At 50.7% G+C, this 12,580-nt stretch overlaps 1 protein-coding gene across 1 annotated transcript; it reads right to left on the reverse strand.

Annotated features, from left to right (window-relative positions):
- Window positions 1-906: 906 nt before the first annotated feature.
- On the reverse strand, window positions 907-6,547 carry BARHL2 (BarH like homeobox 2). Its single transcript, XM_044432568.1, has 3 exons — window positions 5,959-6,547; window positions 3,898-4,123; window positions 907-1,219 (listed from the first exon to the last, which is right to left on the reverse strand). Exons 1-3 carry the CDS (start codon window positions 6,545-6,547, stop codon window positions 907-909), a joined length of 1,128 nt encoding a protein of 375 aa, XP_044288503.1.
- Between the last annotated feature and the right edge of the window lie 6,033 nt (window positions 6,548-12,580).

Genomic DNA, 12,580 nt, shown 5'->3' on the forward strand with positions numbered 1-12,580 from the left:
TTTTCCCGAATGAAGACCCGTGTATTTTTACTCAGGTAAATCAGCTTGCTTCCGTCTGCACATTTGTTTAAAAAAAGATAAAAGTTTATTTCTTTTTTCCCCCTTCGTTTTGCCATTTCCAGTCATCAAAAAAATCTATATTTTTTATGTCAACTAAGCATTTATTTTACTGAATTAAAAAACGGATGAAAAAGGAGAGAGGAGAGGAGAAGAAATATTTTTTTGTTTCTTTGCTGTTGTTCTTTTATCTAATGTATATAAGTGACTTTTATTTTTTGGACAACATATAATAAATAAGATATATCACTTCGCACACCAGCCTGTTCAGAATGTACATTTTTTCTATATATATATATACATACACGCACGCACGCACGCACTCACACACACACACATACATACATATATATATATATAGATAGAATATATATATTCTATATATTCTAGAATACGGAGCATGCCACTTTTCAGTAAGAAAAAAGGTCATGAGAATTCAGTGCAAACTTCTCTTTCCCCGCCGCCGCCGCCGCCGCCCCCTCCTCATCTTGAGACCTGCCTGGGGGAGGGGCGTCTCTGCCTTTTTTCCTCCTTTGTGTCATTCACGAGTCTTTGCTGGGTCTGGCTGGTCTCAGCCTCCTTTCTTCCACCCCCTCCTGGAGGCGCTTACGCCCCCTCCTCTGACAGAGGAGGTGAGGCCGGGCTGGGAGGCGCCCCCCGCCCCACTTGCGGCTCCCGGGCTTCCCGCGCTCGGGCCGGGCCGGGCGCCTCCTCCGGCCGCGTGGGGGGCGGCCCCGGGCCCCCGGCCCACCTCCCGCCCGGCCTGGCCGCTCGTCCGATGCCGCTTCCAGGCGCGGGGCCGCGGGGCCGGGCCGGGGGCGGCCGGGCGGGCGGGCCGGCCGGGGCGCCTCACCGCGGGTGAGGGGTCCCCGGGATGGGGCTGGCCAGGGGGTTGAGGGCCGGCTGCCCGCCGGGCCCGAGGCCGTGGATCAGCACGCGCGGGACCAGGGGCCGCTGCAGCTGCGGGTGCGGCGCGGGCGGAGTCCGGTACATGCTGCTGTACATGGCCGCGGCCGCCGCGGCCGCCGTGGTGCTGTCCATGCTGCCCAGCAGGCTGGGGTGGTAGAAGTAGGGCGACGGGAACATCCGCTGCAGCGCCGAGTAGTTCCCCGCTTCGGCCAGCAGCTCCAGCCCCACGGCCGTCTGCCGCTTCCACTTGGTCCTGCAAGAGACGGAAAGCACACGCGCTAGGCGGGCCCGGCAGCGGGACGCGGGCCGGCACGGGCAGCGCAGGGACGGGCTCGCCCTCGCCTCGCCTCGCCTCGCCTCGCCCTCGCCTCGCCTCGCCCGCCGCCGGCGCGGCCGCTCTCGCAGGGGAAGCGCCGCCGAGGCGCGCGGGCTCGGCCCTGGCGCACAAGCCCTCGCGGCCGCTTGCACCCAAACGGAGACGCAACTTTTCCGCCCCGCGGCCCGGGCGGCAGAGCGCTCGGGCAGACAGAAAGGCGAGGGGCACTCATCAATCCGGAATCGCCAGCATCCAAACGCCGCTTTCTTCCACCGGCCTGCTCCAACGGGAACCCTTCCTTCTGGTTCGAACCCTCCCCGCCTCTTTCGAAAATCCCCCTTAAAGTGCATTGAACCCAAATTCCACACATGTCACTAAAACTGAACCCATGGCCTCCCCAGACCTCTTTTTAATTATCAGTTCTCGCCTTTCCTTCTCCCCCCTCCCACCCGTGCCAGCCCAGCATCTTCTATTGAATGCCTAATCTTTACACCAAGGCCGGTAAGGCTCAGGTCTTTGAAAATATAAGTTTTCAATCCAACTAAAACATGGATTTAAAGGGGACAAGTAAATGATTTCTTCACATTTACTCTTGAGTCAATGGTTATCGTCCAAACAAATCCGCCCTGCAGCTTCTATCAAGAGCTCAGATCCAGACAATTTCTTTGCAAATTAGTATCTTTCCCCACCTCTACTCCATAGTCCACACGCACCCACACGCATACAACTTTATATCATATTCAGACCAATGAGGCATCTAGCCTGAGGTGGCAAAAGTCATCCTGGCAAAAAATAAAAAAGACAAATAAATAAAAAAGACAAAACAAAACCCAGCTACCACGGATTGTAAGATATTAACTCCAGAAAACGGATCTAGAATCCTGAAGACTTCAGAATTCTGTTAATCAATTTAAAATCTCAAAGGGGGGGGGTGCTATTTTGCTTCCATGGGAAAACACAGTAAAGATCACTGGAAGGACAAGAAGCCATTTGGTCGAATGATTCAACAGACAGAGAACATCTTTCTGTTTCCCAGCTATTTCTGCAAAACCCACATATTTCTAAGAAATCGGAGTATGAACAAGCCCGTTTATTCTAGGCTGATGGCACACGGTTCCCAGGGGTGCATGCGGGTCTCCACGAATGGCCTCTTTAGAGAAACCCCGGTTGGCCCTGCGAGCTGGTGGATCTTCTGCACACACGCGCGCTCAATCACAGCCCAGCAATTGCAGCCAAATTAATAAACATGGCGCTCCAGTTTAGATTAGCGATAAATGACACTAATGTTTTCCGACAGAATTAGGGTGGCTGCAGCCGTACGTAATGAGACAGAAAATCATGGCAATGTTGACAACCGGACGCGCTTTTCCACCCCACTCCTCGTCTGCGAGAAACTAGAAATCGCGCGCTGCCTTTGTGGCTCCCCCGTTGTCGGTGACTCCTTCAGGGTGGGGCGGGGGGGAACAAACACACATTTACGCTTTGATTTTCCCCACCTCTGTTCCTAATTCTCACACACTCAGATCACACGGGCACAACGCGGAAAAACGATCTTTCCAAGTGGGTTAGAGAGAGGCGCGCCCAGAAGCAGATTTAAAAGTGGGGGAGGCAGGAAAAGAGAGAACTGGGATGGGCGGATGGACGGATGTCCTCCCCACCCCCTTCCAAGGCCATGGATTAGGCCTTAGGGTGAAAAATCAGCCCTCAGCCTGGAACTCTAGGGTCACTGGTCCGACGATCGGGCCACTTTGAGCCACCCGCCATATTAATTAGCTTTCCCAGCAAGCCCTGCATGGATTGACAGTCTCTCCTTCCTTTGCTGTATTGAGGGGGGGGGGGGGGCTGGAAAAAGACGGCATACTTGGCCTGTGCAGGTTTTGTTCTACCTTTTTACAACTGTTCCTGCCCAGCATTCCTCATAGAAACACATTTAAGGGAAGCCTCATGGTGACCTGGCATTTTTGGCCAAACGGGAGTGAAACATAGTTTTGATGCGGGAGTTGGAGGGCACGTAACGGAGGTAACTCCGATACAAAGACAGGCCCCACTTCATTCGGAGCTGGCCATCTGCAGGCTCTCCTGAAAGGCCACGGAGTGGCGGCTTGCAGGCGGCAGGCTCTTTTCTTTTAAAAAGGAAAGCATTTGAACCTGGCAGGCCTAGGCGCGCCTATTCAGAAGTAAGCCCTGGCAGAATTCAAAGGGATCAACGCCCAGGAAAATGGGTGCAGGTGGCACGTCATTCACACGGCCCTGGGAGCAAGCAGCACTGGGCTTTGCGCCTGAGTGGCAATGGCTGGGCTTGCGGTGGTAGGACTTGCGACCAAACACCACAGCTCCTGGGAGACAGAGCTGGCGGAACACAAGGGGCATCCTTGCCCCGTCGGACTTCGTACCTACAGGATCGCCTAAACCAAGGACTGGCCGAGGCACCTGACTCCTGAGTCAGCAGTGTTGGGGGTGCTGGTAGCCTTGCTGGCTTCCCTTCCTTCTCCTCTTCCCCAATATGGTTTAATTCAAACATTCTGAGAGTGGCATCCAGGGAAGGAGAGGAAATTCAGAGACCCAGAGTCCGTTCCCCCCACCTGCAGTCACTTCGCCCTGCTAGCTTCCCCTACCTCCGGTTTTGGTACCAGGTTTTGACCTGAGTGTCGGTCAGGTTAAGGGCAGCTGCCAAGTCCATGCGGTCCTGGACGCTCAGGTACTTCTGCCTCTCGAAACTCCTCTCCAGCTGGTTGAGCTGATGGTCAGAGAAGGCTGTCCGAGCCTTGCGGGGCTTCTTTGCTCGCACAGGGGGACTATCCCGACTGCTTGAGATCTCACGATCACCTTCTTCTTTCGTCCCTAGGAACAAGACACAGGGTCGGCTTTAATGCTGAGAAAGAGAGGGAACAGGAACGTGTGGAGGCAAGCGACTGGGGCGGCTGCACCCGGGCACCAAAGCATGAAGCCCGATTTGGAACTTCCCAGGGTGGGAGGGACCCGTCCTGGATGGATTCAGACTGAAGGCTCAAGAGGACTGATTATGAATTGCCTGGCAGGGGAGATCATTTTCCCTGTGAAACAGAGGGAACCACAGCCACTCAAAACGATTAGGGAAACTGGCCCTTGTCCACAGAGAATAAAAATTGTACATCGAATTGTAGTGAGGGTTTGAGAATCTTTTTGGTCACACAACTTCCAAATTTCCTTCTTCGGAAGAGAAAGTCTTTTCTTCTACCTCCTCTTTCACTTCTTCCCTTACCCAAATCCATTCTTTTCCCCTTCCCAAGTGCAACTGGAAGTTGTTAATACAAAACCAAGACATCTCCACTTTTCCAAGACTTCATCATCCAAGCACAAAAGCCAAGTTGGACTTCGCCTGCCTCGGTGGCAGCCCAAACAATCCCAGGTTCTATTTGGTATCTCTGGGTTTTGTTTTGGATTGTAAAGAAAGACAGAAAGAAAGGTGCTGAAATGTTAGGAAATCGATATGTCAATCCATCTGTGTTTGTACTAGGATGATTCCCCCCCCCTTTTTTTCCTCGGCGCTCCTTGATCTTCCCTGTAGGAAGAACAATAATCTCTCTAATTGACCCACTGGGGAGGTTGGTGCACCAACTAACAAAAAAAAGGGGGGGAGGGCTAGACCAAGGCTGTACATCTGTTTTTGGACACTCTTATGCTAATGCTCAAATTGCAAAATGAATAGCATATTGGGGCATCCGTCTCTTAAGCCAGTGCAAAATATCTGAAGACTGTAAAATTAGTAAAATGTGGCCTCTCTTACCTCCGTGCTTCAAATGCGCTTTCCCAGTTAAATGGGATTCCCTTGGCATTAGGAGCTTCTTGCCTTTTTTTCCCCCCAGTGAGTGGCCGAACTATTCACACACACCCTTATAGATTTGAATTTAAGACCATTTACATTTCTTGCACACTTCTTAAGATACCACAGAACTCAGTAGCACAATCCACAGAATGCTATTGATTCAAAACCGCTATTTAAAAAAAAGAAAGATCCTAATCTGCTCAACTAATTTTTAAAGTGGATTTTTTATTTATTTTCATATAACCTTCATCTCAAAATTTTGTCTTGTTAATGAAGTGTTAGTAAACCTTTGTAGGGTGTTTTTAGAAATCAAGCGGAATGCATGTTTGCCTTTTTAAGTCACTAATAAACTCAACTGGCATTTTGATGTTGATGACACCAAACTATCACTATTATTCCACTACTATATATTTCTATTTATACAAAATAAAAATCACTTGCTTCCAAGAATATATATTTCTTGGAAAAGCTGCAGAATCTTGTGAGGATGTTAAATAAATATTCTTGGAAACAAGTGATTTTTATTTTCTGAAAAGCACAAACAGAAAAGCTGAAGGATGCAGTGGGATTCGCTTCTTTTTACAAACAATCTGAAAGGGCGGTTCAGTTTTCTGCACTGGACTGCTTTTTCCCCAAGTCGCTGAAATGTCTCATCCTCACTCGGACGACCCAGATTCCCGGCGGAAGTTCCGGGCACTTGGAGGGTAAATGGAACGCGGCGTGGAACGTTCGCGGGCGGCTCGTTCGGACGTGGAACGTTCGCGGGCGAGATGGAACGCGGCATGGAACGTTCGGAGCGCGCTGGCAGCTCAGACAATGGAGCGCGCGAGCGCCGCAGCCCGCGGACCCGCACGCGCCGCGCGGCACTCACCGTGGCACTTCAGCTCGTTCTGGGAGTCGTCGCGCTTGTCCAGCTTGTTTTTGCCGTCGTCCTGCTCGAGCTTCGGCCTGAAGGTCTCGCTCGCCACACTGTTCTCTTGCTTGGGGGTGTGATGCGGCGACGAGACGCTGGTGCTGTACGGCGCGCACGCCGCCAGAGGTTTGCTGTCGCCCAAAATGTCTTTGATTAGAAAAGAAGAAGTGGAAGTCCTGGGGGCAGAGCTGCCGGAGCCCAGCTGCGGCGGCTGCGGCTGCGGCTGCGGCGGCTGCGGCGGCGACTGCTGCAAAGTTTGTTGCTGTGGATGCTGGCCGTGGAGGTGCAGGTGCTGCTGAGAGAGTCCGTCTTGCGCCAAGTGTTGCTCTGGGTGCTCCGCCGTCACCGAGATGGGGGACGAGGGCGCCGTCCCCACCGTGTCTATTTCCGAACAAGGGGACGGGGTGGCCTGACCCAGGAAGTCCGCCGCCCTGGCCTCCGCGTGGCCCGCCCGAAAGTCTCCGTTCATCATGCTCGCCGGGCTGCCGGACCTGGGATTGGATAAAATCGTGTCTATTCCAAAACTGGAGCCGCTAGATCCTTCCATGGTGGCCGTTCAAAGAGGCGCCTTCATGCCCCAGTCCTCTCGACGCGGTCTTTGCCCCGACAGGTTTCGCAGAGGGGCGCGCACGGGGGCGCAGGAGAAGCGATCTAGAAGATCGATGGAAACACGTTGTTTAAATAACAAACAACCAGAGCAGACCAATTAGGCGCGCCTCGAGAGCCCTCCAGGAAGAAAGGTCAAAACCAAAACTTAAAGGGAAGCGGGAAGGCTCAAGGGAAGGAGGCGGAGGTCGCGGCTGGTGGCAGGACGAGGGGCATGCGCGGGACGCGAAACGGAGAAGCGAGGGAAGGGGCGGCCGTGCGGGGGAAGAGAGTTACGGGAAGAAACCTGAGGAGCGGAGCGGGATCGGCCCCCTCTGGAGGTGCCGGGCTTCTCCTGCGCGGCCCTGCGCGCCGCCCGCGCTCCCGCCGCGAACGCTGCCTCTGCCTCTGCCTCTGCCTCTGCCTCTGCCTCTGCCTCTGCCTCTGCCTCGCACACGTGCTTGGCGTATTGTTCAAGGAGCGATACCGGAGGAGGCGGCCGCGGCTGCCCGCGCGGACCGCATCGCCTGGAGCCGGGGAGAGCGCGCAAGGAGCAGCACGCAGGATGCTGGCGGAGGGCGAGGCTGCCGCTGCCCAGCTCCCGGAGGCGAGGGGCCGGCCGGCCGGCGTGGCTGCCGGACGCTGCGCCCAGTCGCCCACCCAGCGCCTCTCGCCCGCGCTCTCTCGCCCGCGCCCAGGAGTTATTGAACTTTCTTGGAAAGTTGAGGCGTGGTGCTGGAGGAGGAGGAGGAGGAGGAGAGGAGGAGGAGGAGGAGAGGAGGAGGAGGAGACGCCGAGCCGCGGCCGCCGCCTGCCCGCCTGCCTCTTCCCGCCGCCAGCCGGCTGCTCTCGCCAGCCCCGCTTCCCCGTGACGTCACGGCCCCACCAGCCGCCCGGCCCCCCGCGCCGGATTCGCAGCCCCCGCCCGGCTTTGGGATCGCGCCTGCCTCCCGTCCTTTCCTCGTTTATTTATTTATTTCGGTCCGCCGTGAAGTCGCCGCCACCCCATTGGCGGCCGCAATGGCCGAGCCTGACGCTCAGCGGGCGCCAGCCAATCGGAGGCAAGAGAGGGTTGAGGAAGGGGCGGGGGGGCCGAGGGACCTCGCCGGTTCCAGGAGCGGGACTGTTCTTTTTAGAAGCTCCAGGGTTCCCCCTCCCCGCCCCTCCATTTCCAAGTGTACACCCGAAGATAAACGGTTGATTATTTTATCACCAATAGCACGTCAATAGCCATCATTTAAGTCGTAGGACTTGCTAAAAGTAAAGAAAGAACCAAAGAGACAGACAGACAGAAAGTCCTTTTTAAGAGGTGAGAAATAACAGTTACAGATATGATTGTTATGGTTGTTATTATTAGCCAACGCTTTGGAGGTGTCAGATCTCACGTGTCCTACATATGTAAAGCAAGATTATGCATTACAAAAGCGAAACAAGTATTCACACGGAGTATCCACCTCTTCAAAACGGGAACTGGGTTCAGGTCGGCCTTCCAGGGATTACTTAGTGCTACCTTCACACACACACACACACACACACACACACACACACACACACGGCTCCGTATTTTCTTTGTCTGGCAGGGGAGGGCAGGTAAGTTTTGCGCATCCTTCCTGGGTAGCGGGGATGCACGGCTTGAAGTCACTTTCAGGGCAAGATGGGGTGAAATTTGGGTTCTGAGCCAAGCTGCGCGGTGGGGCGGGAGGAGAAAAAGGGAGCCTCTGTTTTCCAAAGGGCAGGAAATAGAAGGGGATCCGCGCCTGGCAGAAGGAGGAAAGCGGGCCAGGAATGTTCCAGGGAGAGTGTCTGCTAATCCGGAGCAGAACCCGATCGGTGCCTTGAGGACGAGAGACGCGTTCAAGCCGCGCGGCGCTCGGCCCGCAGCGCGCCGCTCCGCTGGGATCCCGCGGCCTCTCGTGTGCCTGCGCGCCAGCCGGGCTTGGGCTCCTCCGCGCCGGACGCGGCTCGCTCTGCGTTTCCAGCTCCTGCCGTTTGCCACGGACACCGTCACGGCCGATCCGCCAGGGATCCGAGAGGGCGGGTGGGCATTATTCCACGGTCGCGTCGCGGAGAGCGTCAGCTTCGTTCATTTCTCCAGCACGACCCGACGAGAACCTTTCTCTTGTTGAATGTTAGAATAATGGGAAGTGCCAGTGACAAGACGACGTATTACTCTTGATTAACTAGCGCGTCAACCTAATTAGCAGCGTAATTATAAGGTGCTAATGAATGATTCAGAGTTCGGCGAGTCACATTCTACTCCGAATTGGCTCTTTTAAGGACCCAGTGAATCGAAAGAAACCGGCTGCCCCCACAAGACTGCACCTTTTCCCTTCCTTCCTTCCTCCCTCATCAAATTCAAAGTTGGGGGGGGGGGTCCTCAGTTATTCCAATCTTTTTAGATGGAAGCAAAAGGGTATTCGTCTTCAGAGGCGCGCGCGCACACACACACACACACACACACACACACACATATACGTATATATACATACATACATATATATAGCAGGGAGGTGGTGTGTTTGTGTATACATGCATGGAAACCTTCGTTATGCACTTACTGATTTAGGAGAGGCGAACGCAATTTACTAGGGTGACGTGCATGCGGTCTTTTCCGGCTCCCTGTCCGTACATGGGTCGCCTCACAGAAACAAGGAGCCGAAGATCAAGATGCAAAAGATAAAGATGAAAATGAAGAGAGCTACGGCTAGATAGTCAAAGGTTATGGAGGAGGGATCGATAAATTTTCAGGGAAGCCTGCCACCTTAAAACACTATTCTATAGCCCACGGGGGGAAGGGGAGCCGAGATTAATTCATACGGAGAAAATAGCAAGAGAATCGAAGAAGGAAACCAAAATACCTGATTTAGATCTCTTCAGCACGTCGGACAGGTGTCTGCGGAGTGTTTCCCAGTTTGCTGGTGCCAAGGACAGATGGCTTGGGATGACTTTTAACAGCTAGTTGAAAGCCCCCTCCGTCTTGTTTGGGTGCCCCCATCGCTTCGAGCCCCCCTTCTTCTCCCTGCACTCCCCCCCCCCCAAGACAATCTCCAATCACAGATCAAGCTGGGAATCGCTTGTAGTTATTGATGGATTGCTGGGTGAGGGAGAAGGCCGCCTGAAAGGTCGGGACAGCATACCCTTCGGTGATTTTTTTCTTTAAGTGGGAGGCAGAGGGGGTAAAAGAGAAATTCCTGCATAAAACTAAGGAGATCGGTGTTAAAATGGGTAGAAAGGATGGAGGTGAGCGGAGGGGAGAGTGGCAGTTGTAACTGGGTGCTCACGCCAAGGCTCTTTTTGCACGTTTCAGCTGCTGAAAAGAAATGCCACACAATCACGTTCTTCTTTGTCCTGCTGGTGTCCGCTGCAGACCCTTTCCCTTCTCCAAATACGTCTCTCCAAGCAAGGTGCACATTGCCACCTTTGAAGTATCAAGCTGGGCAATTCCCAAGTTTCCTCTCAAGTCTCATTGATTTCCAGGCTCATTGATTTAACTTAAACCCCCAAATATAAATATCATAGAATTACAGCATCCTATTCCCATCAAAACCAGTGACCTAGACTTCAGGGGATTTTATCGCTGGGGCATACAAGTTGGTGGTTAATTGTTTTCCTGGAAGTGGGGGAACCTCTCAGACACAGCTCGGGGATCATTACTCAGTCACTGCCACTATCCATTTTTTTCCACACACTAAAACATCTTCCCTAGATCATTCCATTCCGGTTTTGGGGTTGGTTTTAGACTCGGAGGGCAAGGGGATGGCAAGCTTATTTCTGCAGTGTATAACAAAAAGATTGTCTAACGATATTTCAATCCTGAGGGAGAGAAAGATGAAATTTCTCCCTCAAGACCTTGGAATGTAAAGGAAGGAGAAGGTTTGGAGGCAGCTAACATACAGGTGGGTGTCCATATTTACGGCTGCCCACTTTTAAAACAACATCTGGAAATCACCAGGTCTTATTTAATCTGTATTAATCATGACGTTGGACCAGGTTGGATTTTTAAAAGCAAACAAACATTTCAAAGGGAAAAGATTGAATCTCCAAAAAAGCAAAATTTAAACCGTTGGCAACATAGTTATTTCTGACCCACTAATGATAAAGAAAAGCGAAAGTTCAAACTCTCTCCTCCCTACTTCTGAGCAGAATCAGATTCTTGACCTGCGGGTGATAATCTATGCTTCCTGGAGAATAATGGTGGCTAGATTTTAAAAAGGTGATTTTGACTGGTTTTATGTTGATGATCTTGGCTCTGATGCTGAACTGCGTGATAAGTCAGGAAGCAACTGAGCAAGTATGGTTTATTTGAGGAGAAAAGGGAATATGAATACATTGTTCCACAGAATGGGGGAGGAAGAGATATTTTCAGAATTGCCATCTAATACCTGTTCTTTTGCAAAAGCTTCAGCTAAGTGAGTGAGTGTATGTCCCGTAAATTTGTGTGTGTTTTGAATAAAACTAAGCTGGAGAAGGGAAGTGAAAATAACATGACTTGATTTCTAGATAGTTTCAAAGCAATTTCAAACAGGCATGGGTGAATTGCTCATCCTCTTTTCTGCTGAAAATAACTTTTCTTTCTCCCACTGTCTCTTTTCTCTTAGGAGAATTTCTGGACAGAATAAACAGCCCTCTTTGCTCAAAAGAAGTTTCACTTCTAAAGTCAACACTTAAGTGTGCAACACCACCAGTGCATACAGCTGAAAAGAATCCCTTGTTTCTCCCATCCTCAATTCAGGTGAAAATATACAGTGTAAAGAAAGCTATTGTTCCTTTTCTTTCTTATTCTTTTTTCTCCCCCCCCCCCCACGCCATATGCATATTTTGGGAAAAAAGCGAAAAGGGCTAGGAGATTTCTTTTGGAGCAAGTATATATTTTTATGTAAACAAATGAGTTTGGGTATTTCAAATGTGTTTATAGTAAAATGCATTGAAAGCAGTACCTAGCTTCTCTTCCATTTAAACTGGAGACCTGCCCTAGTATGAATAAACTAATACAAAACAAAAAACAAAATCTCAGAACATCAAGAAATGTTCTGCCAGAGCCATTTATATAGCCTCTCTTAAATTTACTATATGCCTCCTTATCGATGTTAAGTTTTGCTTAAAGCAATGTATTCTCAAATAGTTTGTTAGGACTGCTTTCTAGTAAGAGAAAACTTTTCTTCCTTGCTTCCTTTCAGGTTACTAAAAAGCACTTTTTATTTGGAGTGTGGGAATTGTAGACCCATCAAATTCCAGAATCGTTGTATCCCATGGCTTTTAAAACAAAGTTGAGAAAGTCGCTGTCCAAATTCTTCCAGGAGAGCAGCAATGACCTTTTCCTCCACTAGGCGGCGACAATAGAGGCCGCTATTGTCTCCACAAGGCTCCTGATCTGACTAGATCACATATATGAAATGCTACAAAAAATATACTTTTATTGCTTTTTTGCTAATAACTGCCAATGTAGTAGCAACGAAGAAGTAATGTGATTCATACTGTTTACACCAGTGTTACACAATCCTAATGGCTTTTGAGAGAATTCAGAGAGGTAACTTTCTGAAGACGTAAAGTAGATTCTTAGTAAATAATCCAAAGAGGCAATGGACATGATCCACCAATGAGTAAGTACCAATACCATGTTCCTGCGCTGCTGCCATTCATTTCAATAGTTTTGGAGAGTTTCCAACTGAATTCTGTTCAAGCATTCTGAAAGAGCCAATGTAATTCTTGCTGTATTTGTATCAAATACATTGCTTGATATTACAGGTTGGTCCTCATCAATGATGGTCATGGTTTCATGACATGGTTTAATGGCATGCCATTTTGGTTCAAGATAACTTAAGTCCACGAGCTTATATTTTAAGTTGTGAAGAGATATTCAGCTGGACAATTAAAGCATTTATATACCATCCATCCCAAGCATCTCAGGATGGTTTTACAATAAAATCGCTTATGTTTCAGATTTAAAGCAGGTCATTTCGACCTGTTTAATTATGTTTTGCTTTGGAATGCAGAC

Source organism: Varanus komodoensis, unplaced genomic scaffold (genome assembly GCF_004798865.1).
Source record: "Varanus komodoensis strain SLA01 unplaced genomic scaffold, ASM479886v1 scaffold24, whole genome shotgun sequence".
NCBI lineage: Eukaryota > Metazoa > Chordata > Lepidosauria > Squamata > Varanidae > Varanus > Varanus komodoensis.

Bases quoted from the DNA above. Each gene is read 5' to 3' on its own strand.
- BARHL2 (XM_044432568.1), bottom strand. From the start codon at position 6,547: ATGGAAGGATCTAGCGGCTCCAGTTTTGGAATAGACACGATTTTATCC. The intron at 4,124-5,958 runs GTGAGTGCCGCG...TCTTGTTCCTAG, and splicing joins GAACGAGCTGAAGTGCCACG to GGACGAAAGAAGAAGGTGAT. The intron at 1,220-3,897 runs GTAGGGGAAGCT...CGTCTCTTGCAG, and splicing joins ACCTGGTACCAAAACCGGAG to GACCAAGTGGAAGCGGCAGA.